Source organism: Nicotiana tomentosiformis, chromosome 7 (genome assembly GCF_000390325.3).
Source record: "Nicotiana tomentosiformis chromosome 7, ASM39032v3, whole genome shotgun sequence".
Classification (NCBI taxonomy): Eukaryota; Viridiplantae; Streptophyta; class Magnoliopsida; order Solanales; family Solanaceae; genus Nicotiana; species Nicotiana tomentosiformis.
In genome coordinates this window covers 128,732,886-128,759,144 of record NC_090818.1, presented here as the reverse complement: position 1 = coordinate 128,759,144, position 26,259 = coordinate 128,732,886, and the positions used below count along the sequence as shown (strand labels likewise).

At 39.6% G+C, this 26,259-nt stretch overlaps 1 protein-coding gene across 1 annotated transcript in view; it reads right to left on the bottom strand.

Annotated features, from left to right (window-relative positions):
• LOC138896361 (uncharacterized) overlaps nt 1–23,133 on the bottom strand; it is a 28,188-nt gene extending 5,055 nt beyond the window's left edge. Inside the window, exons 1-8 of the mRNA XM_070181166.1 lie at nt 23,088–23,133; nt 22,652–22,991; nt 22,233–22,462; nt 20,372–20,668; nt 19,843–19,977; nt 19,637–19,650; nt 19,404–19,565; nt 19,165–19,296 (exon numbers count right to left, since the gene is read on the bottom strand). Of these exons, the coding sequence (XP_070037267.1) occupies nt 19,165–19,296; nt 19,404–19,565; nt 19,637–19,650; nt 19,843–19,977; nt 20,372–20,668; nt 22,233–22,462; nt 22,652–22,991; nt 23,088–23,133 (1,356 nt within the window). The remainder of the gene's footprint in view (nt 1–19,164; nt 19,297–19,403; nt 19,566–19,636; nt 19,651–19,842; nt 19,978–20,371; nt 20,669–22,232; nt 22,463–22,651; nt 22,992–23,087) is intronic.
• Between the last annotated feature and the right edge of the window lie 3,126 nt (nt 23,134–26,259).

Below are 26,259 nucleotides of genomic sequence, written 5' to 3'. Positions count from 1 at the left end.
GAGTCTAAAATCATCATAGGAACTTATTGGAACTGTAAAATCTCGATTTCGTGGTCGTTTTCTAAAAATATTGACCGAAGTCAAACTTGGCCTTTTAAAGCCAAACTAAGGAACCAAGTGTTCTGATTTCAACCCGAACACTTCCAAATCCCGAACTAACCATCCTCGCAAGTCATAAAAACAGTAAAAGCACATATGAGGAGTATTATTTAGGGGAACAGGGTTCTAGAAGGTAAAACGATCAGTTGGGTCATTACAACCAGCACCCAAGGTAGCGTAGGGCGCTAGCCCTGGCGCTGGGATTTTTGAGGTTGTGGAAATTGGGCCACAGGTTGCGCCCTACTCCACCTGTGGCTCTCAAAATGTTATATACTCATTTTGGGGCTCATTTTTTCCCATTCTTCTTGGCCGAATTTTTGTGGTTTCCTTCACTCTCTCAAGACCTCCAACTCCCCCATCTCCAAGGTGAGTAATCCCAACTAAATTGGTGTTTCAATCTATCATTTCCACGATAAAACTAACTCTCCACCATGAAATTCTTAGATCTTCAAGAAATTTCTTCAAGAACTCAAAAGAGAGTTTTGGCAAGATTTCTTCCAAAAGGTAATCCTACACCCTTAGAGATATATATATGGATTTAGTATGAGTATGTGAGCAAGAAATAAGTATTAACACATATTTGATGGTGCTTGGAAGCCATAAATACTTAAACTAGATTATTGGGTGTTGTAGAGATTTTGTAATGAATTAAATAGCAACAATTGGGTAGATGTGAGTTCATTGATGATTTTAATGGTGCTAAAGAAGGTTGTTTGTATACAAAGGATGGTTTAGTATCTCTTGTTGGTGGGAAGGAGGGATTGTTGGATGAAGAAACACCATTACTAGAGGTAGTAAAATGCTATGTACTCTAGGTGTTTGAAACAATGCCTAAATGACCAAAAATCTTGAAATTGCTTTACTATTATTGGTGCAATTGTGTTGCATTATTGTAGATTGAATTTTTTTTAGAGTGGTGGACCATAGTAGTATTATTAAGGGACGAATTTCAGATTTGACCCGTCCGGAGGTCATTTTACGCGAGAAGACCATTTTGGAATATCGGCTAAGGTAAGTGTCTTGTCTAACTTTGTGTGGGGTAACCACCCCTTAGGATTTGAGGTGATTGTGTCATTCGTGTTATGTGAAGGTCGTGTACGCGAGGTGACGAGTGGGTACACGACCTATATTTGGTATTTGACCGGTTTGGACTGTTAGGCTCCCTTCATGTAACTAATTGTAATTATCATTTCATGCTTACATATTTTATGTTAGCATTGTTTGTACATGCTTTACTTGAAATTATTAGCACATGTTCCATCTTAGTTGTCAAGATCGCCTTATATACCAATTGTTGATTGTAACCACTTGTTGAATTCATGCTTTACCTGCTATATGCCTTAATTGTCAATTGATGCTCATAAATTGTGCCTTGGCTTATGGATTGTCATTTCCTTGCTATTTGATTTCGTGAGCTATCGTGTAATCTTTTTCATTAGTTCTAACTTCTTTGTGTAGCCTCGTTATTCCTTTTGATTTTGTGGTATACCATAGTTGGTTGTAAATTAGTTGCTTAATTTGTGTTGCTTGAGGATCCGTTGCACGCCGCAACAAATATGATCTATATTGTTAGATCGGGTTTCACGCCGCAACAGAATTTATTTGAAAGATTATATTGTTAGATCGGATTGCACGTTTATTTGAAAGATTATATTGTTGGATCGGGTTGCACGCCGCAACGGAATTTATTTGAAAGATTATATTGTTGGATCGGGTTACACGCCACAACAAATTTATTTGAAAGATTATATTGTTGGATCGGGTTGCACGCTGCAACGGAATTTAATTGAAGGATTAAATTGTGGGAACGGGTTGCACGCCGCAACAAATGTACAAATATGAAATTATTGCAAAATTAAGGTTAATTCCCATTTGTGATTCTCATGATGCATTTCGTGCTAGGACGGTTACTGTGATTTCAAAAATCACTTCATTGTATTTGATCATAATTAATTAACAGTCAATATATATTTAAAATAGAATAATATGGACTTGTTATGTGAGTCATGCATCCTATGTGTTATGTTAAATTGCTGAGAATTTAGTAGAGGAAATGAAAAACATTTTTTTTAAGTTGTTCCACATTGTATGTATTTCAAAAATAAAACTCATATCTTATCGGAGATTTATTAAATTAATTGGTGATTATATTTTTACTCTAATTGATACCTCAACTTTCTCATTATCTTATCATCGTGTAATTTGTCTGAACAATTGTTAATTCATTTTACTTTAATAAATCTCATATTTATCTCGTTAAAATTTGATTGAATGTCTTATTTGGTATAAATGCAATATTTTTATTGGATCTCATATACTTCTAAACTAAACTAAATTGATATTCTATTTGCACAACCTCTCTACTATTTTACCTTATTTGAATCCTAAATTGGCTCAATAACTCATTTGACGCTTCACTGTATTCAATTTGGAAATTGTATTTAAGTATGTATAAATTATTCATTGGTCATCTTGGTTGATATTGATACGGAAACTATACATATGGTATCAAGAGTATTTTGCTGCTCAGTTTGTGCTTTACAGTTGTTATTTGACTTGACGGGGTAATTGGTTCGGGTCCGGTGAGGTTTTGATATGAATTGAGACACTTAGTCTCCAAAATTAATACTTAAGTTGAAGGTTTGACCGGGGAGTTGACTTTTTAATATCGGGGTCGTTCCCCATCAAATCTCACAATAGGGATAAATCTGTTCCTCCATTTACTGCTCAGTTTGTGCTTTATAGTTGTTATTTGACTTGCTGGGACAATTGGTTCGGGTCCGGTGAGGTTTTGACATGAATTGATTGACTAAGTCTACAAAATGAAAACTTAAGCTAGAAGAGTGTCCGGGGAGTTGACTTTTTGATATCGGGGTCGGAATCCAGTTCTGAAAATTTGAATAGGTCTGTTACGTCATTTATGAATTGTGTGCAAACTTTGAGGTCAATCGGACTTGATTTGATAGGTTTCGGTATCGAATGTAGAAGTTCAAAGTTCTTAGTCTCATTATATTTAAATTGGGGTATGATTAATGATTTTAACGTTGTTTGATGTGATTTGAGGTTTCGACTAAGTTCATATGATGTTTTAGGACTTGTTGGTCTATTTGGTTGAGGTCCCAAGGGCCTCAGGTGAGTTTCAGATGGTTAACGGATCAATTTTTTGACTTGGAGTGTTGCTGAAAATTTTCTGATATCTATACCTGGTTTCCTTATACGCAATCGCATGAACTTGTCCGAGATCTCGTAGGCTTAGCTAGACAATGGAGGTTTTGTGCTATGCGATCGCGTGGGGATATCCGCGTTCGCGTAGGTTTAAGTGTGGACTGCTGAGCAATTGTTCTATGCGATTGCATAGAATGGGCTGCGACCGCGTAGCTGGAGAAATACACACATCGCGAACGCGTGAGGCAGGTTGCGTTCGCATAGAGGAATTCGAGCAGAAGTAGAGGTCACGCATTTGTGCTTCGTGATCACGTGGATGAGTCTACGATCATGCAGGTCTGTGAGGTTGAGTTTCTAATATTTTTGTATTGACTAAATCGAATAATTTATGACTAGATTCGAGGCGTTTGGAGGCAGATTTACGAGGAAAAGATATAGTGGAGTAAAGAATTACACGGTTTGAGGTAAGTAACACTCCTAAACTTGGTTCTGAGGGTATGAATCCCTAAATTACGTGTTGTATGAATTGTTTGGAGATGACGCACATGCTAGGTGACGGGCGTGTGGCCGTGCATCGTGGGAATTGTGACTTAATTGATTCCGTGGAATTGCATAATTAAATAAATGTCATTATCCACATATCCTCCTCGTGTTAGAGAAATTGAGTTGAGACTCATACTAAAGATCATGTTTAGGCTACGCGCCGATATAATTTTGGGACCCACATGGGTCGTATTGTTGTTGAATTATTTGTTTAAATTTACAATTTTGTACTCAGTCACATCTATGACTTACATATCATATCTCAGTCTCCGTTGTCATTTATTAATACATCATATCATCATGTCAGGTTGATTTTCATGTCATTGAGAGCCTTAGAAACTGGAGATTTTGAGTGATATTCATGGGACCGGGCTGCACACCGCAATATATTTATTTATTTATGCCTGGATCTGTCTATTATAGCGCTTGGGCTAAAGGAGCCCCTTCGAAGTCTGCACCCCCACAGTGAGAGCGGTTGATTTATATTGAGGGATGGATCTTCCATGGGCATGAATCTTGCCCGAAGCATTTATATTGAGGGATAGATCTTCCCTAGATATATATATGTGTGTGTGTGTGTGTGTGTGTGTGTGTGTGTGTTCCCTGGGTTGGATTGACCATATACAATACTGAGTAATTGAGTATTTTTAGATTGTGAGTACACAAAGTTTTCACTAAGGTGCATCATATACAGTATGTACATTGGCATGTAGATACATAGATGCTATATTCCTCATATTGTTCAGAATTGATCTATTTTACTTGTACTAAGTTTAACTGTTGAACTTGAAAGCATGCCTACATTTCTGTACTGTCATTTCTGTACTGTTATTTCTGTACTGGACTGTACCTACTGAGCTCGTCACTACTTTCAGTCCAAAGGTCAATCTTGTTACTTATTGAGTTGGTTGTACTCATACTACACTTTGCACCTCGTGTGCAGATCCATGTGCTTTCGGATACGGTGACTTTTAGACACAGATTAGCGACGACATTCATAGTTAATTCTAGTTTTTTTTGTAGTGTTTTGGGAGTGTTTTATATCTGTAATTGTGAGGTTTTCCATTGAATTGGAATATTATGTTTTCAAACAAAAAAGAAATGGTGGTTTATTGAGAGTTTCGGCTTTCCTAGTATTGAGATAGGCGACATCACGATAAGTGAGCTTTTGGGTCGTGACAAGTTGGTATCAGAGCCTAGGTTACATAGGTCTCATGATTCATGAGCAGGTTCAGTAGAGTCTTGCAGATCGCTATGGAGACGTATGTACTTATCTTCGAGAGGCTGCCGAACCCTTAGGAAAATTTCACTTTCTTGTATTCTGTCGTGCGAATTTGTTGATTCCATAAACTAAATTTCTGTTATTCTATTATCTCACAGATAATGAGGACACGTACTACCGGATCGAATGGTCAGCCACCAGTTAGGGCCACGAGAGGCTGGGGCTGTGGTAGAGGCCGATGCCGTGGTAGAGGTCGAGGTGTAGCTTGTACAACAATTGGAGCTGCACCTGTAGAACCACCAGTTACTCCAGCTCAGAAGCAGGTTCCAAATATTGTCGAGCCGGCGGGGCCAGCTCAGCCACCAGCTGTGCCTATTGTGATTCCAGGCCTTCAGGAGGCCTTAGCTCATATATTGACTGTTTGCACAGGCCTTGCTTAGGTGGTTTCGTCTCAGGCCACAACATCCACTTCTCAAGCCGGAGGAGGTACTTATACCCTTATCGCCCGTAATATAAAGTAGGTAGTGCATGGACTTCAGATACCGGGGGCACTACCAGTCCAGCCGGTTGTAGTTGCTCAGGCCCAAGTGGGTCCTATTATGAATGACGAGGAGCAGAATAGATTAGAAAGGTTTGGGAGACTCAATCCTCCAACTTTCAGTGGGACTAAGTTAGAGGATGCTCAGGATTTCTTAGATATATATCAGCGGATGCTTTGTACAGCGGGCATTCTGGAGACCAGTGGAGTCTCATTTCTTTTTTCCAGCTAACTGGAGCAACCTTCAGATGGCGGAAGACTTATGAGATAAGCAGACCAGTTAGCGCAACACTACTATTTTGGCATGAATTCTCTGTATTATTTCTGGAGAAGTTTGTGCCACAGACCTGCAGAGAGGAACTGCGCAGGCAGTTCCAGTATTTTTGTCAGGAGAATATGTCTATGACTCAGTATGAGATGTGGTTTTAAGAGTTGGACCGTCATGCATTTTGTTTGGGTCCGAGAGAGAGAGAGAGAGAGAGAGAGAGAGAGAGAGAGAGAGAGAGAGAGAGAGAGAGAGAGAGAGAGAGAGAGAGAGAATTAGGAGGTTTATTAATGGCCTCAACCAGCAGTTCCATTTTGTTATGACTCTGGGGAATGTAGTAGGTGCTTGATTCAACAAGGTGGTTGACAGTGCTCGACGACTAGAGATGGTCCGTACTCAAGAGCGTGAGGAGAGAGAGGCTAAGAGGTCTCGTGGTCTGGGTAATTCTAGCGGCGTTCCTTCTGGGGGAAGCCCTATCACAGTTGGGGTCATCTTTATAGGCCCGCTCAGATGGCTCATTCAACTCATCGTGGTGCATCAGCTAGCCATAGTTCATACAGTGCTCGACATAGTCAGTCTACTCTTAGTGCACTTCCAGCTCAGATTTCATCTCGTGCACCCTCAGTTCAGGGTTCATCTATACCAAGTTCTTCTTATAGTTATTCTGATTCTCGAGGTCTGCCTTAGAACTTGCCGACATTTTTAGAGAGGGGTTGCTTTGAGTGTGGAGATTTGGGTCACATAAATAGGTATTTCCCTCGCCTTATGGGAGGGTTAGCTCAGCGGAGGAGTCAGGATACGACTTCAGCACCAGTTGCTTTACCACCTGCCCAGCCAGGTCGAGGTGGGACTCAGTCAGCTAGGGGTCACCTAAGAGGGGGATACCGATCAGGTGGCAGTCAAGCCCGATTCTATGCTTTTCCTGCCAAGACAGATGTCGTTGCTTTAGATGTAGTGATCAAAGGTATTGTCTCAGTGTGCCACATGGAAGCTTCTATATTATTTGACCCTGGTTCCACATATTTATATGTTTCATCATTTTTTGTTCGTTATTTGGAAATGCCATGTGAGTCCTTAGTTTCCCCTGTTCGTGTATCTATGCCGATGGGTGATACTATTATTGTGGACTGTGTATATCGGTCGTGTGTGGTAAATATTGGGGGACTAGAGACTAGGGTTGATCTCTTATTGCTTAGTATGGTTGATTTCGATGTAATCTTGGGTATGGATTGGTTGTCTCCATGTCATGCAATTCTGGACCGTTACACAAAAATGGTGACGTTGGCGATACCGGGATTGCCGAAGGTTGAGTGGAGAGGTTCTCCAGATTTTGTTCCCAGCCGGGTAATTTCTTACTTGAAGGCTCAACATATGGTTAGGAAGGGGTATTTGTCATATTTGGCCTTTGTGAGAGATGTTTATGGAGACACTCCTACTATTAATTCTGTACCGGTAGTGCGGGATTTTCCTGATGTATTTCCTACAGACCTACCGGGTATTCCACCCGATATGGATATTGATTTCGGTATTGACTTGGTGCCGGGCACACAACCCATTTCTATTCCTCCGTATCGTATAGCACCAGCTGCGTTGAAAGAATTGAAAGAGTAACTTCAGGAACTTCTTGATAAGGGGTTTATTAGGCCTAGTGTGTCGCCTTGGGGTGCACCGGTTCTGTTTGTGAAAAAGAAATATGGTATTATGCGGATGTGCATCGACTACAGGTAGTTGAACAAAGTTACAATCAAGAACAAGTATCCTTTGTCGCGTATTGATGATTTATTTGACCAGCTTCAGGGAGCAAGGGTATTCTCCAAAATTGATTTGAGATCTGGGAATCACCAGTAGAAAATTTGGGATTCGAATATTCTACAAACAATATTCAGGACTCGTTATGGTCACTATGAATTTCTCGTGATGTCTTTTGGGTTGACCAACACCTTAGCAACATTTATGCACTTGATGAATAGTGTACTCCAGCCATATCTAGATTCATTTGTCGTAGTATTTATTGTTGATAACCTGATGTACTCATGTAGCCATAAAGAGCATGCACAGAACTTGGGTATTGTATTTTAGAGGCTGAGAGGAGCGGCTTTATACCAAATTCTCTAAGTGTGAGTTCTAGCTTAGATCAGTGGAATTCTTGGGACACATAGTGTCTAGTGAGGGAATTAAGGTGGATCCAAAGAAGATAGAGGTAGTTCAGAGTTGGCCCAGGCCATCCTCAGCTATTGAGATTCAGAGTTTTCTCGGCTTGGCTGGTTATTATCGTCACTTTGTGGAGGGTTTCTCGTCTATTACATCACCCTTGACTAAATTTACCTAGAAAGATGCTCCATTCAGGTAGTCGGATGATTGGGAAGAGAGCTTTCAGAAGCTCAAGTATGCCTTGACCATAACTCCAGTTCTAGTTTTGCCTTTAACTTCTGGTTCTTATACTGTATATTGTGATGCTTCTAGGATTGGTATAGGGTGTGTCTTAATGCAGGAGGGTAGATTTATTGTTTATGCTTCGCGCCAGTTGAAGACACATGAAAAGAACTACCATGTTCATGATTTAGAATTGGCAGCCATTGTTCATCCTTAAAGTTTTGGAGGCACTATCTCTACGGTGTGTCTTGTGAGGTATTTACAGATCATCGAAGTCTTCAGCACTTATTCAAATAGAAGGATATAAATTTGAGGCAGCAAAGATGGTTAGAGTTGCTAAAGGATTATGATATTACTATTCTATATCATCCCGGGAAGGCCAATGTGGTGGCCGATGCCTTGAGTAGAAAGGTGATGAGTATGGGTAGCCTTGCATTCATTCCTGTTGGTGAAAGCCCTTTTGTGGTTGGTGTTCAGACCCTGGCCAATTAGTTTGTGAGATTAGATATTACGGATCCCAGTCGGGTTCTAGCTTTTGTGGTTTATCGGTCTTTCTTATATGACCGCATCAGAGAGCGCCAGTATGATGATCCCCATTTGCTTGTCCTTAAGGACACAGTTCAACACGGTGATGCCAGAGATGTTACTATTGGGAATGATGGGGTATTGAGGATGTAGGGTCGGATTTGTGTTCCAAATGTATATGGACTGCGGGAGTTGATTCTTGAAGAAGCCCACAGTTCATGGTATTCCATTCATCCGGGTGCCGCTAAGATGTACCAGGACTTGAGGCAGCACTATTGGTGGAGAAAAATGAAAAAGATATAGTTGGGTTTGTAGCTCGGTGTTTAAATTGTCAACATGTGAAGTACGAGCATCAGAGAACGGGCGGATTGCTTTAGAGACTTGAATTTTTGGAGTGGAAGTGGGAGCGTATTACCATGGACTTCGTAGTTGAACTCCCATGTACTTTGAGAAAGTTTGATGGTGTTTGGGTGATTGTAGATAGGTTGACCAAGTCCGCGCAATTTATTCCAGTCGATACTACTTATTCTTTGGAGCGGTTGGCTGAGATTTATATCTGCGCGATTGTTCTCCTGCACGGTGTACCAATGTCCATCATTTCAGATCGGGGCACGCAGTTTACATCATAGCTTCGGAGAGTTATATAACAAAAATTAGGTACACGGGTTCAGTTGAGTACAACATTTCAACCTCAGATGGACGGACAGTCCGAGCGCACTATTCAGATATTGGAAGATATGCTACGTGCTTGTGTTATAGATTTTTGGTGTTCTTGGGATCCGTTTATGCCGCTTGCAATGTTTTCCTATGATAACAGCTACCAATTGAGGATTTAAATGGATCTGTATGAGGCTTTATATAGGAGACGGTGTCGGTCTACAGTGGGTTGGTTTAAGTTGGGTGAGGCTAGGCTATTGGGTATCGATTTGGTTCAGGATATTTGGAGAAGTTTAAGTTGATTCAGGATCGACTTCGCACGGCACAATCTAGACAGAAGAGTTATGCCGACTGGAAGATTCGTGATGTTGCTTACATGGTAGGAGAGAAGGTACTACTCCGAGTTTTGCCTATGAAGGGTGTTATGAGGTTTGGGAAGAAGGGAAAGTTGAGTCCTAGGTATATTGGGTCTTTTGAAATACTTAAGAAGAATGGAGAGGTGGCTTATGAACTTGAATTCCCACCTAATCTATCTGGTGTTCATCCAGTATTTCATGTATCTATGCTCCAGAAGTATGTCGGAGATCCGTCTCATGTTTTGGATTTCAGCACAGTGAAGTTGGATAGTAATTTGACTTATGATGTGGAGCCCGTATCCATTTTAGACTATAGGTTCGAAAATTGATATCCAAGGACATAGCTTCAGTGAATGTGCAGTGGAGAGGCCAACCAGTTATAGAAGCTACTTGGGAGATTGAGCGGGAGATGCGGAGAAAATATCCGCACCTATTTGAGGCTCCAGATATATTTCTAAACTCGTTCGAGGATGAACGTTTGTATAAGATGAGTATTACAACCCCGTTCCCCCATTTACTAATCAGTTTGTGCTTTACACTTGATAATTGACTTGCCAGGATAATTGATTTGGGTCCTGTAAGGTTTTGAAATGAATTGAGACACTTAGTCTCCAAAATGAAAACTTAAGCTGAAAAGGTTGACCGGATGTTGACTTATGTGTAGACGACCCGGTAATAGATTTTTGATGATTTCAATAGCTCCGCATGGTGATTTTGGACTTAGAAGTGTGTCTGAAAAATTAATTGGAAGTCCGTAGTTAAAATTAGGGTCACGACCCAAAATCCAACTAGCCGTGATGGCACCTAACCTTACCCGCTAGGTAAGCCAAATAACACAATCTGATTCAATAATTATTTAACTGACTCTAATACATTCCCCAAGGACTCGTAGTACAAATCATGAGCTTCTAAGATTAGAATTTATAAAGCTGGTGTAAAAAAAATACATCATCTGTCTGAAGTATACATGAACAGATTAAACATTCTAAAGCTACCATGAACAAGAGTCAGCAATGACTGGAACGCATGTACATCTTCAGATCCAGCTCTCGCCGTATGCAACTATATCAGCATCAGAGATCTGCACGCAGGTGCAAAAGTGTAGTATGAGTACAACCGACCCCATGTACTCAATAAGTAACAAACCTAACCTTAGGTTGAAAGTAGTGATGAGCTTGTACCAAGGTCAGAGTCCACATCAATAACCAATAACATCTCATAACAATACAATTTAAAGCAGCACAAGTAATTACTCCATAATAACATGCTCAACTCGTATACAGTTCCGAAAAATAAATATTTTCTTTTCAAGTATAACAGTAAAACTCAAATTCATTGCCGAATATCACTAAAAATGTGCGTAAGTCTAAAATCTAAAAATTTTCTCAAAAGCTTTAATGATAGATATGAAACTTCGTTACCGGATAGCATGAGGAAAAATACGTCTCTATGCCTATATATCAAATATGCATGTCTAATGCAGTGCAACACAGTGATGGACTCATGTAACTCATGTACTCATACTCTCAGAGTACTCAATCTCACTACCTCGCATTTCCACTCTTGTCACTCAGCAATGTATATGGTCAATCCACCCCAGGGAAAGATCCATTCCCACATATAAATGATTTGGACAAGATCCATGTCCAGGGAAGATCCATCCCTCAATATGAATGATTCGGGCAAGATCCATGCCCAGGGGAAGATCCATCCCCAAATATAGATGATTCGGACAAGATCCATCTCCAAGGAAGATCCATCCCTCAATATAAAATAAACTGCGCTCACTGTGGGGGGGTGTAGACTACGGAGGGGCTCCTTCAGCCCAAGCGCTATAATAAGCCAATCTGACATGCTGCGGTGTGCAGCCCCGATCCATAAATTTTATATATATATATATATAAAGCCAATATGGCATGCTGCGGCGTGTAGCTCGCTCCCATAAATATCACTCACAATCAGGCCCTCGACCTCACTCAGTCATCAATCTCTCCAGTCTCTCGGGCTCACAATGTCATGAAACTAGCCCAAAATAATGCTATGGTGTAACAATAAATAACAATAGAGACTGAGAGATGATATGAAATGATTGAACATGACTTAGTATGAAATTATAATTTAAGCAAATAATTCAACAACAATACGACCTCTGTGGGTCTCAATAATACCGGCATATAGCCTCAGCATGATATTTAACATGATTCTTAGCTCAATTTCTGTAACACATGAAAGTACATAGAAATGACAAGATTATTTGACTATATAATTTTACGTAATCAATGACATCACAATTTCTACGGTGCACGCCCACACGCCCATCACCTAGCATGTGCGTCACCTCCAAACAATTCGCATAACACATAGAATCAGGGTTCATACCCTCAGCTCCAAGTTTAGAAGAGTTGCTTACCTCGAACAAGCCGAATCGAATGTCGAGCAAGCTAAACAATACTCCAGAAATTCCATTCCGCGCGTATCAACCTCCAAACGCCTTCCTATCTACTCAATTCCAAGTTAAACGGTCTGAAACTAGTCAAAAAACGTGCAAATTATTCAAAATATACTCCAATGCTTACAATTTAACAATTATAAAAATTCCCAACTCCACTCGAAAAGTCAACCAAAAGTTAATTGTGGGGCCCACATCTCGGAACCCGACAAAAATTCACAAAATCTGAACACCCATTCCGATACGAGTTCAACCATACAAAAATTATCGAATGCCAATAACGAATCAACCTCCAAATCTTAATTTTTTATTTTTGAAAAGGTTTACCAATTATCTCAATTTCTTCCATTTGATTCACAAATAAATTATGAATATAACCATGGAATCATGAAATATAATCCCTTTCGGATATAGAAAACTTACCCAAGTCAAAGTCGTGAAGAACTCCTCCAAAATCGCCCAAAACCCGAGCTTCAAACCCCAAAATAAAATATAGAAAATGACCAATTTCGACTCCCGTAACATTCTGCCCAGATTCGTATTTGCGGACAAAAAGTTCACATTTGTGAATGAACAGTACTTCGCAATTGCGAATGAACAGTGTTCGCACCAGAAACCAGAAAACTCCAACTTCTCCTAAATGATCTGAAACCACCCCAAAACTCATTCGGAACCTCCCGGACACAAACCATATATAAATTTCAATCATAAAACATGTTACGGACCTGTTCGCACACTCAAAACACTGAAAAGAGGTCGTCTTGATCCGATATTGACCATGGTCAAACTCTAAATTTCTTAACTTAACTAGTCTTTCAACCAATGATCCAAAATACACCCAAGCCCCTCGGGACCACGTCAAATCATACCAATAAGTCCCAAAACATGATATGAACTTAGTCGAGGCCTCAAATCACATCAAACAATGCCAAAACTATGAATCGCGCCTCGAATCAAATTATGAGTTATGATATTTCCAAATTCTATAATTTGTGCCGAAGCCTATCAAATCAATCCGGAATGACTTCAAATTTTTGCACACAAGCCATAAATGACATAACGAAGCTATTCTAATTTTCAAAATAGGATTCTAACCCCGATATCAAAAAGTCAATCTTATGGTCAAACTTCCAAACTTTAAATTTTTATTTTCGCCATTTCAAGCCTAATTTAACTACGGACTTTCAAATAATTTTTCTAACACATTCCTAAGTCCAAAATCACTATACGGAGCTATTGAAATCATCAAAATTCTATTCTGGTATTGTTTATACATAAGTCAACATTCGGTCAACCTTTTCGACTTAAGGTTTAAACCTAAAATATTATTCTTCCAAGCTAACTCCGAAATACCTGAAAACCAAAACCGACAATTCACACAAGTTATAATACATCGTATGAAGCTATTCAAGACTTCAATAGTTGAAAGGAGCGTAAATGTTCAAAATGTCAAGTCGGGTCATTACATTCTCCCCCACTTAAACATACGTTCATCCTCAAATGTGCCAAGAATTGTTCCTAAGCCCTTAATTCACTGTTACACCTTACTACACACATACCTGGGGGTGATCCCTCGTCACCCTATTCCATATGGGTCTGACCACACAACATAAATGAAGATCATTAATTCAACCTTGTCCCGTAAACCTTGGAATTCAATTTCCAACATTCAAAATTTCTTTTCAAGACCTGAATCTCACATATAGACACTGTATAAATATGAACAGATTGTATCAAGCCATAACCACAATCCAAGATGTAATCACATGATATACCACATAACTCGCATACGGGCAGCACCAATCCGATCACAGTAACTATTAAAAACCAACCCGGTACTAGTATTAAACCCCATATCAAACAAAACCTCTTTCTCAAAACCTTCATACATTACCGATAATGAAAGCAACACACGGAATCTCATAACCGCTTATCAGATCAACAAGTCATGGAGCTTTCTCGCCCCAACCAGAACCACAATCACTTTTTAAGCCGACTTTCGATATTATTCCCCCAAATATACCATAATCAAATCTGATAGTACCCATTATAGGTCAAATGACCTTATATTATCAAACAAAACTATTCCATAGACATGCCACGCCAATATAAATCAAGCCATAAACTGCACAATCCGTGCACCCAAAAATAGGAAATGTCTCGAAGAAGAGAATTGTTTCACAAGTTCAACAAGCACCACTACAATCGCAATGCTATGAGCTTATCATACATAGTAGAACCAAGACACATGAATCTGATAATGGTAACCAGCTCTTCTAGAGCTCACATTAACATCAACCGCACCGACAACTCACGTGTTATTATATCAATATCTGGACCCGCACGGATAACTCACGTGCCAATAACATAATCCACCCAGTATCATCCGTGGCCTCTAGTCAAAAGATATCACACGAGAGCATTTAAACATGCATACAGGTATATGATGAGAGAGGTAAGATTCTCATGTTCCTGGACTGGTATAAATGACATGCTAAAGTGTAGGCATGTACAAAGTGTGCTATCTTAGCTCAAATCGGAAATATTTCACCATTGAGGCTTTTATCAAGTTCGTTCAGGGATTTTAACCCCTATGTACCCTAAAACACGGCTCAAATAACTCACACAATGTTACAAATAAGAGAAACATCATAGCTTAAAGCATAACAGTCAATTCTAGGCTTATTATACACTAAACGCAATCCGAGCATGGATGAATAGCCCTATAAAAAGTACTTAATGAATTAACCATAACACGCACTATTATCTAGTTAACTTGGCAACATTTTCACAGTCCGCGGCCCCGAAATAATTTGTTTCTGAGAACTCCACTCCCCCAAATTCATAGAGCATATGAACCACCGTAACTGATCACAACTCCAACACTCTAATGATTATCACATCCTTCATGCACGATCATCCCACTAGGAATACTTCCATAATTCTTCCGTTCTACATAGTAATAATTTGAATATCAGCAGTCTATCAACTAGGTGAGTGTCGCAGTACCAATGAACATCTGTAAGTCAAAACACAATGCGCCTTCTAAAATACGCACCTTTCTCAGGAATTACCGAGCAATTATTACATTCATCTAAATATCTTAAACTGACCATTCTATCCAGAATTTGTGACCTGCCCTTCAGGAATGAACTGGCACCTTATACATATAAATCTTAATCACTCACAACACACCACATCTATCATGCCATCATGTGACAAGCACAAGAATTTTATTATCAACTCTGGGTAACCAACAAATTACATACCCAGTCATTTAGAAACCTTCTTCTTGCTTCCTTCCAGGAGGAAATCACAATACACAACACGTTCCCCACAACGGTAGAAAATATCTGGTTCAAACCATGGTAGAAACTATCAAGAATACTTTAAAATCCATTTGCACATAACCAAGCTATAAGAACTGAATTCCTCTAACTCGACCAAGCCACGCAGGTCACCAAACCCAAGAATATTGCCACCAAAATATCTGTAAAGCCTCACCACATCATAATTACCCCCCATAAATACCAAAACCGAAACACCCATTCTGAAAATACCTTATGTGAATTTAAAATTGTTCTTTATACCTTTCTTATACTGAAATGTAGAATCCGTAGTCATACAGAATTACTGCAAGTCTCGGAACCATCTAGTGTAAATAACCGATTCTAGCGATATACGAATTCAAACAATTTTCAATTGGCACATATACATTTTGAATCCATTAGAACCCTCTCGAGAGTCACCCATTTTGCTAAATTCCAAATTGCACCGCCCAAACGGGCCAAAAAGACACATGCCCCCTTAGCACAACAACACCCAAAGAATTAACCCTACATTAACACAACAACTAAATTCATACTCTGTACGCACTACATCCGTCACAAATAACAACTCACTCATCCCATGAATTTCATATACTCATAAAGTGCAATATAACCCGTATCCAAGAATTTCCTTACTCGAGTCATCCTCGATCTCAACATCTTCAAGTCATTACTAACCCACAAGTATGCCTCAGACCAAATGTCACGACCTAAACCGATGAGCCATGACGAGTGTCTGAGTCCTACCTGTCGAACATCCCTAAGCATGTGTCTAAGATATAAACATAAATTAAGGGTAGGTCATGAATAACATTTGTCATTAAACTGCTGAATCATGTGAATAAGATACATGAGGAAAACATGTCCAAAAGACATAGATACATATACATGCGGAATACGGTAGGGGCGAGCCGACAAGGCTACTATAGACAACTATATATCCAAAACTAGAAACCAACAAGGCCACATATTATCCAACTATACATGACTATCTACAGACCTCTAATAGAGTGTACAACTATATAAAGGACGGGACTAGGCTCCGTCATACCCATATATACATACAAAAATAGCGTACCAAAATTAATAACAACTCCGGATCAAGTGGAGCACACCAACTCTCACTGATCAAGGATCCTAAAAAGGGGGACCGTCGGCCTGTCTACCTGCACCTACGGGCATGAAACATAGCTTCCCCAGACAAAAGGGATATCAGTACGAATAATGTACTAAGTATGTAAGGCATGAAAATCAGTACATAAAGACATAGATGAAGCATGGAGTAAAGAATTCCACCTATAAGTCTAAATAACTTTGTGAATTCTGAAATATTTATAATTTCATGCACGTGCATATAAATGTCATATCATGCATAGATATAGGTGTACAAAGCATCATCAAGCCTCTAAGGGTATCCCATCATATCATCTAGACCTCTGTGGGAGAAATCATCAATGTATACCAACTGATCAGGTAGTGGTGCGTATATAACGTCATAACCTTTTCCTATATCCCATATACATATAATATACACGTATACAATTCCATCTGGTCATGGGTCAATGTACATGTATAAATGAATAAAATGCACAAGAAGTGCGTTAATAATATTTCTCCGAATGTCATAAGATCAATATGCCTTTCGGATAAACTTTATCAACTACGTATTTTTCTGAGGCCCATGAACAGAAGATATAATAATAATTCACATGGGGAATCAAAACATAGGCACCCCTAGTACTTCTATGAATAGAGTCATTTATGAAAGCTGTGCGTTTGCTCGTTTCTTTTGTATCTTATGAATCATGCCAAAAAGAAAGAAAAGATAGCCTTAATATATCTGATCCGATTCTCTTGACAGTCCATCTAACACGCATCAATTGTAAAAAAGACACGTAACGGCAGATCAAAGTAGGGGAAAATCCGTATGATGTTCTTGAGAAAGATTATACCGGGCTCCCTTAAAATTGCAAATCCCGTTGCTATTATGTAGTATAACTTTGTATGAATTTTTGTTGAAGATGCGTTACTTGTAGATTAGATATAAGCACCTCTCTTTATGAATTAGAGAGGTCTTATAAATTAGTGGGTGTGGGCCCCACTCATGTGGTAACTTAGCCACATAACCCTCTAAATGTGCCACCTTATTATATGAACTTAAGAGTCACATTTGCTTAAGGCCTTTGCTTCCACGTTGAGTTCCATTAGGCTTATCCAAAGATGCTAATTAATTAGTTAATCCCCCACTAAAATCAATAATTACCTAATTATCTACATAATTAAGAATTATCCCAAATTACTTAAAATACTACTCACTTTTAACATACCTTATACACCTTACTATCATGGTCGTGTGGTACCTTGTATGACATTAGTCCATAAATACTGGGTATTATAGCTCGAACCATATTTTATCCCAAATTGACAACCTTCAACGAAACTCATTTTCTTTGATTCGTTTACCCTTTAATCTTCACAGTACGTACCTATCGCCTGTTATAAATAGCATAAATGCTTATGACCTCAAAAATAATCTCATTCCCGAGTCTACGTCGATTAACTTACGACAAAACTTTAACGTACGAAAACGTGAAATATAACATCCTTCCCCCCCCTAGAAACATTCGTCCTCGAATGTTTAACTCCCCGGAATCTATATAAATTTTGGAAGAGTTGCCTTTGTAACGGTACTACTACCAACCCTTCTTGTAGAAAACTCAATAACTCAATGCCACTTATGACCACAATCATCAATAACAACAATGGCCTCACACGATGAACGAGAATAACTAACACAAGAATCCATACACACATCTTAAGGTTGTGATGTCAAAGTCTGATCCTCCTCTAGGATAGGGAACAATTGAGGATATCTAAACTTCATGTCTTCTTCGACTTCCCAAGTCATTTCTTCCACATTATTGTTTCTCCAAAGTACTTTCACAGAAGCTACGTCTTTAGTCCTCAATCTCTGATCCTGTCTATCTAGTATAGCAATGGGAGTTTCCTCATATGATAGCTGCTTTTTGACCTGGACATCGTCAACTAACACGACTCTGGAAGGATCTCCAATACATTTACGGAGCATAGACACATGAAAGACTGGATGTACAGGCTTCAAGTAAGAAGGCAAGTCTAACTCATGTGCTACCTGGCCTACCTTGCATATGATCTTATATGGTCCAATGTACCGAGGGCTAAGTTTTTCTTTCTTAACGAACCTCATAACCCGTTTCATTGGTGATACCTTTAGGAATGCCCAATCGTCAACCTGAAACTTCAATTCTCATCGTCAATTATCCGCATAATACTTCTGACTGATGTGAGCTACTAATAGCCTTTCCTGTATAAGCTTAATCTTCTCGATTTCCTGTTGTACCAACTCTGGTCCTACTAACTTAGTTTACCCAACATTGAACTATCCTATAGGCGACCTACACTTCTGTCCTTAAAGAGCTTCTTTTGGAACCATCTGAATACTAGTATGATAGCTATTATTATACGCGAACTCAATAAGTGGCAAATGCTCATCCCAGCTACCCTTAAAGTCTATCACACAAGCCTGTAACATATCCTCCAGTGTCTGAATAGTACGCTCGTCCTGTCCGTCTGTCTGGGGATGAAATGTTGTACTATGACTTACCTGAGTCCCCAATCCTTTTTGGAAGGACCTCTCAAAATTAGTTATAAACTGAGCTCTTCTATCCGAGATTATAGATATAGGGACACCATGAAGTTGTACTATCTCCTTAATATAAAGCCTTTGCATAATCCTCTGCAGGAATATGTAGTCCTAACGGGCAGAAAATAGGCTGATTTTGTAATTCTATCAACAATCACCCATATAGAATCGAACTTACACTAGGTACGAGGTAAACCTACGATGAAATCCATATTGATTACTTCCCATTTCCAAGTCAGAATCTCTATAGCCTGCATTAATCCACCGGGTTTTTGATGCTCAATCTTAAGCTGTTGACATATAGGGCACTGAGCAACAAACTCCGCTATATCCTTTTCATTCCGTCCCACCAATATATTTCCCTGATATCATAATACATCTTTGTTGCTCCTGGATGGATAGAATAACGAGAATAGTGAGTTTCTCCCATAACCTTTCGATGCAACCCTGCAACATTAGGGACACATAATTATCCTCGATATCTGAGGACCCCATCTCCTGTAATCTCAAATGGTGTCTTCTCCTTCTAAGGGGTTGTATCCCTGTAATAAGCTAACATGGGATCCTCGTACTGATGTTCCTTCACTTCAGTTACTAAAGAGTATGTAGCCGTGTCCTAAATAGTAATTCCAGTATTACTTGAGTCCGGTAATCGAAACCCAAGACTAGCTAGCTGATGAATGTCATGGGCTATCCCACTCTTCTCTAGTTGTAAATATGATATGCTACCCATAGATCTACGGCTGAGGGCATCAGCTACTACATTTGCCTTCCCTGGATGGTATAAAATATCAACGTCATAGTCTTTCAGTAGCTCCAACCATCTCCTTTGGCGTATATTCAATTCCTTTTTCTTAAAGATATACTGAAGGCTCTTATGATCCGTATACATATCAACATAAATTCCATACAAGTAGTGCCACCATATCTTTAGTGCATGAATCACTGTGGGTCGGGTAATTCTTCTCATGCTTTCTTAATTGTCTAGAAGCATAAGCTACAACCTTACCATGCTTCATCAGTACACAACCCAATCCAATGCCAGAAGCGTCATAATAGATAGCATAACCATCGGTTCCCTCTGGGAGTGTTAGAACCCGTGCTGAAGTTAATTTGTCCTTCAATGCCTGGAAACTCCGTTCGCAAACATCAGTCCATTAAAACTTACCTCCCTTCTGAGTCAACTTTGTCAATGGTGCTGAAAGAGAAGAAAATCCCTTTACAAATCTCCTGTAATAACCAGCCAAACTGAGGAAGCTACAAACCTCCTTCGGTGTCGTGGGTATAGGCCAAGTCTTCACTTCCTTAATCTTTTGTGTATCAACTTGGATACCTTCGCCTGAAATAATATGCCCAAGTAAAGCTACAGAATTCAACCAGAATTCACATTTAGAGAATTTGGCGTATAACTTCTCTTTTTGTAGAACTCTGAGCACCGTACGCAAATGATATGCATGATCAGCCTCTGAACAAGAGTAAACCAATATATCATCAATAAATACAATCACGAATAGATTTAGAAAGGGTCTGAACATAGGATTCATCAAGTCCATGAATATTGCTGGGGCATTGGTCAAACCGAATGACATAACACGAAACTCAAAATGCCCATATCTGGTCCTGAATGCTGTCTTAGGAATATCTTTCTCCCTAACCCTTACCTGATGGTACCCGGACATCAAGTCTATCTTCGAGAAACACTTGGTACCTTGCAACTGATCAAATAAATAATCAATCCTCGGGAATGGGTACTTATTCTTGATCGTCACCTTATTCAACTGTCTATAATCAATACACAGGTGCAAGGAACCATCTTTCTACCTCACAAATAACACAGGTGCTCCCCACGGTGATGTACTAGGTATGATAAAGCCTTTTTCAAACAAGTCCCTTAGTTATTCCTTCAACTCTCTCAGCTCTGCTGGTGCTATTCTATAGGGAGTGACAGATATTGGTTGAGTATCTGGTAATAGGTCAATAGCAAACTCAATTTCTCGCTCTGGCAGAAGACCCGGAAGCTCATCGAGAAAAACATTGGGAAACGCATTAACCACAGGGATAGATTGAATGGTTGGTGACTCTACTTTCACATCCTGTACCCAAACTAAGTGATAAATATATCAGTTTCTGATCATCTTCCTTGCCTTGAGATAGGAAATAAATCTACCTCTCGGCGATGTCGTATTACCTTTCCATTCCAAAATAGGCTCCCCTGGGAATTGGAATTAGACAATATTTGATCTATAATCGACGTTGGCATAACAAAAAGTGAACCAATCCATACCCATTATAACATCAAATTTTACCATATCTAACTCGATTAGGTCTGCTACTGTAGATCGACTATGAACTACTGCTATACAATCTCTATATACCTGTCTAGCTATCACTGGATCCCCAATAGGTGTGGACACCTCAAAAGGTTTAACCAACTCAGGTTTTATTCCAAACTTACTAGCAACCAACGGAGTAATATATGATAAGGTGGAACCGGGGTCAATCAATGCATATACATCATATGAGGAGACTGATAATACACTTGTAACCACATCAGGTGATGACTCCTGATCCTGTCGACCTGCTAATGCATAAATATGGTTCTGAGGACCGCTCGAGCTAGATGATCCACCTCTGCCTCTACCACGACTGATTGGTGCTTGTGAATCTTGCCTAGAGGGCATACTGATGATGACGAACCAACTACAGATCCCGATGGCTGAACTATGCTTGTACCACCCCTCGTTAGACAATCTCTCATAACGTGTCCTAGATAACCATAAATATAGCAAACACCCAACCCCATACGACACTGCCCGACATGTTGCTTACCATACTGAGCACATCATGGAAAAGTCGGCCTCATATGACTTGACTCACCCCTATACTAAGACTTGAGGCCCTGGAATTCTGACTAGGCCCTGAATATATGGAATGATCAAATCTCCTATCGAAAAATTTAGGGTGTGCACTAGCCGATGGCTGGGCTGGATACGTTGGGTATTGTTGTCTCTGACTACCTCGAAACTCACCAGAAAGACCCGAAGATCTCGCTCTCTTACTCTGGCCCCTATCATGCTCATGATCGTCCATCTGCTTTTGTTTATGATCCTCTACACCCTGAGCATATGCCTGAATACGAGAAATATCCATGCCTGGCTGAAGTGAGACCGACATACAATCATTAAGCAGGTGCGGGTCCAACCACATCATGAACCGGTGAACCTGATCCTCCATCTTAGCTACAATAGTGTGAGCATACCTAGCCAAACAATCAAACTGAAAGTTGTACTCATGAACACTTTTATTACCCTGCCGAAGGGTCAAGAAACTATCAACTCTGGACCGCCTAATCTCTGGTGGCAGATAATGACGAAGAAAAGCCTATGCAAACTCATGCCATACCACTAGAGGGGCATCCTCACCTCTGGACAACTCCCAAGACTCGTACCAATTAATTGCAACATCCCGAAGTTTATAGGAAGCTAGCTCAACTAACTCAGTCGCAGTGGCCTTCATTACCCTCAAAGTCCTCTGCATGATAAATATGTGAGGGTCCTCATTTGGATCTACTCCGGTGAATACCGGAGGGTCCAAATTAATAAAATCATGAACCCTCGTACTGATGGCCCTATCAGCATGACCAATACCTACTTCCTGACGTCGAGATTGTGCGGCTACTAATCGAGTGAATAGCTGAATAGCATCACTCATCTCATGACCCGGTGCATCTAGCTGAGGAGTTTGTTCTACAGGGGCAGGCGCTGGAGCTGGTGCCCCTCGGAGCTCCTCTAGAGAGGGCGGGGTATGTGAAGTCTGAGATTGAATCTCACTATGAGACTCTCCCTGAGCCCGAGTAACTCATGGTGCTCGACTAGTAGTCTCACCATCCACAGACTTGCCCTTCTGTGCGGCTGTAGCCTTCTTAGGCATCGCTGAAAACATAATATATTGTTAGGTAAATAAATCTTTATATCGCACGATCTAAGATAAGAAAATATGTCTTTTAGCCTTATGTTTATAAATGTCGTGCACAACATACTCATAAACAAGGCTCCACTAGACACGGTCTGTAGACAACCCTAGGACAAAACTACTCTGATACCACTTTTGTCACAACCCAAACCGATGGGCCATGACGAGTGCCCGAGTCCCACCTATCGAACACCCCTAAGCATGTGTCTAATATATAAACATAAATTAAGGGTAGGTCATGAATAACATCTGTCATTAAACTGCTGAATCACGTGAATAAGATACGTGAGCACAACATGTCAAAAATATATAGATACATATACATGCGGAATACGGTAGGGTGAGCCAACAAGGCTGCTATAGACAACTATATATCCAAAACTAGAAGCCGACAAGGCCACATATTATCCAGCTATACATGACTATCTACAGACCTCTAATATAGTATATAAATGTATAAAGGATGGGACTGGGTTCCGTCGTACCCATATCTACATACAAAAATAGCGTACCAAAACTAATAACAGATCCAGATCAAGTGGAGCACACCAACTCAGGGGGGTCGTCGGCCTGTCTACCTGCACCTGCGGGCATAAAACGCAGCGTCCCTAGGACAAAAAGAGAAATCAGTACAAATAATGTACTAAGTATGTAAGGCATGAAAATCAATACATAAAGACATAGATGAAACATGGAATACAGAATTCTACCTGTAAGTCTAAATAACTTTATGAATTCTGAAACATTTATAATGTCATGCACGTGCGTATAAATGTCGCATCATGCATAGGTATAGGTGTACATAACATCATCAAGCCTCTGAGGGCATCCCATCATATCATCTCGACCTTTGTGAGCGAAATAATCAGCATATACCAACTGATCAGATGGTGGTGCATATTTAATGACGTAACCTTTTACCATATCCCATATACATATAATATATGCGTATATAACTCCATCTGTTCATGGGTCAATGTACGTGTATAAATGAATCAAATGCATAAAAAGTACGTTAATAAGATTTCTCGGAATGTCATAAGATCAATATGCCTTCCGGATAAAATTTATCAACTATGTATTTTTCTGAGACCCGTGAACAGAATATATAATAATAATTCACATGGGGAATCAAAACATAGGCATTCCTAGTATTTCTATGAATAGAGTCATTTATGAAAGCTGTGTGTTTGCTCGTTTTGTTTGTATCATATAATTTATGCCAAAATGAAAGAAGGGATAGCCTTAACATACCTGAGCCGATTCTCTTGACAATGCATTTAACACACTTCAATTGCAAAAAAGACACGTAACGGCGGATCGAAGTAGGGAAAAATCCGTATGATGTTCTTGAGAAAGATTATACTTGGCTCCCTTAAAATTGCAAATCCCGTTTCTATTACGTAGTATAACTTTGTATGAATTTTTGTTGAAGATCCGTTACTTGTAGATTAGATATAAGCACCTCTCTTTATGAATTAGAGAGGTCTTATACCTTAGTGGGTGTGGGCCCCACTCATGTGGTAACTTAGCCACATAACCCTCTAAATGTGCCACCATATTATATGAACTTAAGAGTCACATTTTCTTAAGGCCTTTGCTTCCACGTTGAGTTCCATTAGGCTTATCCAAAGATGCTAATTAATTAGTTAATCCATCACTAAAATTAATAATTACCTAATTATCTACATAATTAAGAATTATCCCAAATTACTTAAATTACTACTCACTTTAACATACCTTATACACCTTACTATCATGGTCATGTGGTACCTTGTATGACATTAGTCCATAAATACCAGGTATTATAGCTCGGACCGTATTTTATTCCAAATTGACAACCTTCAATGAAACTCATTTTCTTTGATTCATTTATCTTTTAACCTTCACGGAACTTACTTATCGCCTGTTATAAATAGCATAAATGCTTATAACCTCAAAAATAATCTCATTCCCGAGTCTACGTCGATTAACTTACACCAAAACTTTAACGTACGAAAACGCGAAATGTAACACTAAAACTAAAATTTAACATATAACCGCGCAATCAAATCATAGATAGAAGACTCCCCTACTTGGCTCAAAGCCATAGATCAAAACACTCGGTAACTCACAATACCCTTACTCTATTGCTGCCATAATACCGTAGTCAGTTCAATGAAAATTCTTCTCACGCTCATGCAGCACCAACCATAAAATACCTCAATCATCCGCTAAGCTCGCATTCATTCTCTTGACACTCAAGTCAACTTTCTCAACCAGATTCAAATTCAAATCTCAACATATACACCCCGCTGATAGAAACTAAACTCTCCACTCAACATTATAAGGAACACACCTACGTAGATTACTCCGCAGGAGATAACCCACTTGCTTAGCCTCAAATTGGCATCTTGCTATACTCTTTCGCAGCCACAATTACTACGCAATCACTTAATCTTTATGAGTCCAAACTCATTAACAAGACACGAGAATTTAATTTGAGCCACAATTTGACAACGTGAAAAAATCCTTCAACACACTCATAACTCGAGACAATACGTCAAATCGAGACAGATATCAAGCACACAATAGCCCTTTTTACCTCTCAAGCAAACTCTTTTCATCACATTTATAAATAAATCTGGCAAGTACATGCCCTGGGAAGTCCATCCCGAATATAATCATCTACGCTCACTGTGGGGGGTGGAGACTCCAGAGGGGCTCCTTCAGCCCAAGCGTGATATAAAGCTGATATGGCCTGCTGCAGGCGGGTAGCCCCAATTTATATAATAATAAAACCTATAAGGTATGCTATAGGTGGGCAGCCCCGATCTATATAATAATATATATAAAGCCAATATGGCCTGCTACAGGCAGGCAGCCCCGATCCCATCAATATCCTCACAATGGATGGACATGATAGATGTGCTGTGGTGTGCAAGATTATGATTTACATGTACAAGGTGTCAGTTCATTCTTTAAGGGAAGGTCATGAATTCTAGACAGAATAGTCAGTTTCAGATATTTAGATGAATATTATAACTGCTCGGTAATTTCTGAGAAGGGTGCGCATTTCAGAAGGTGTATTGTGTTTTGACTTAC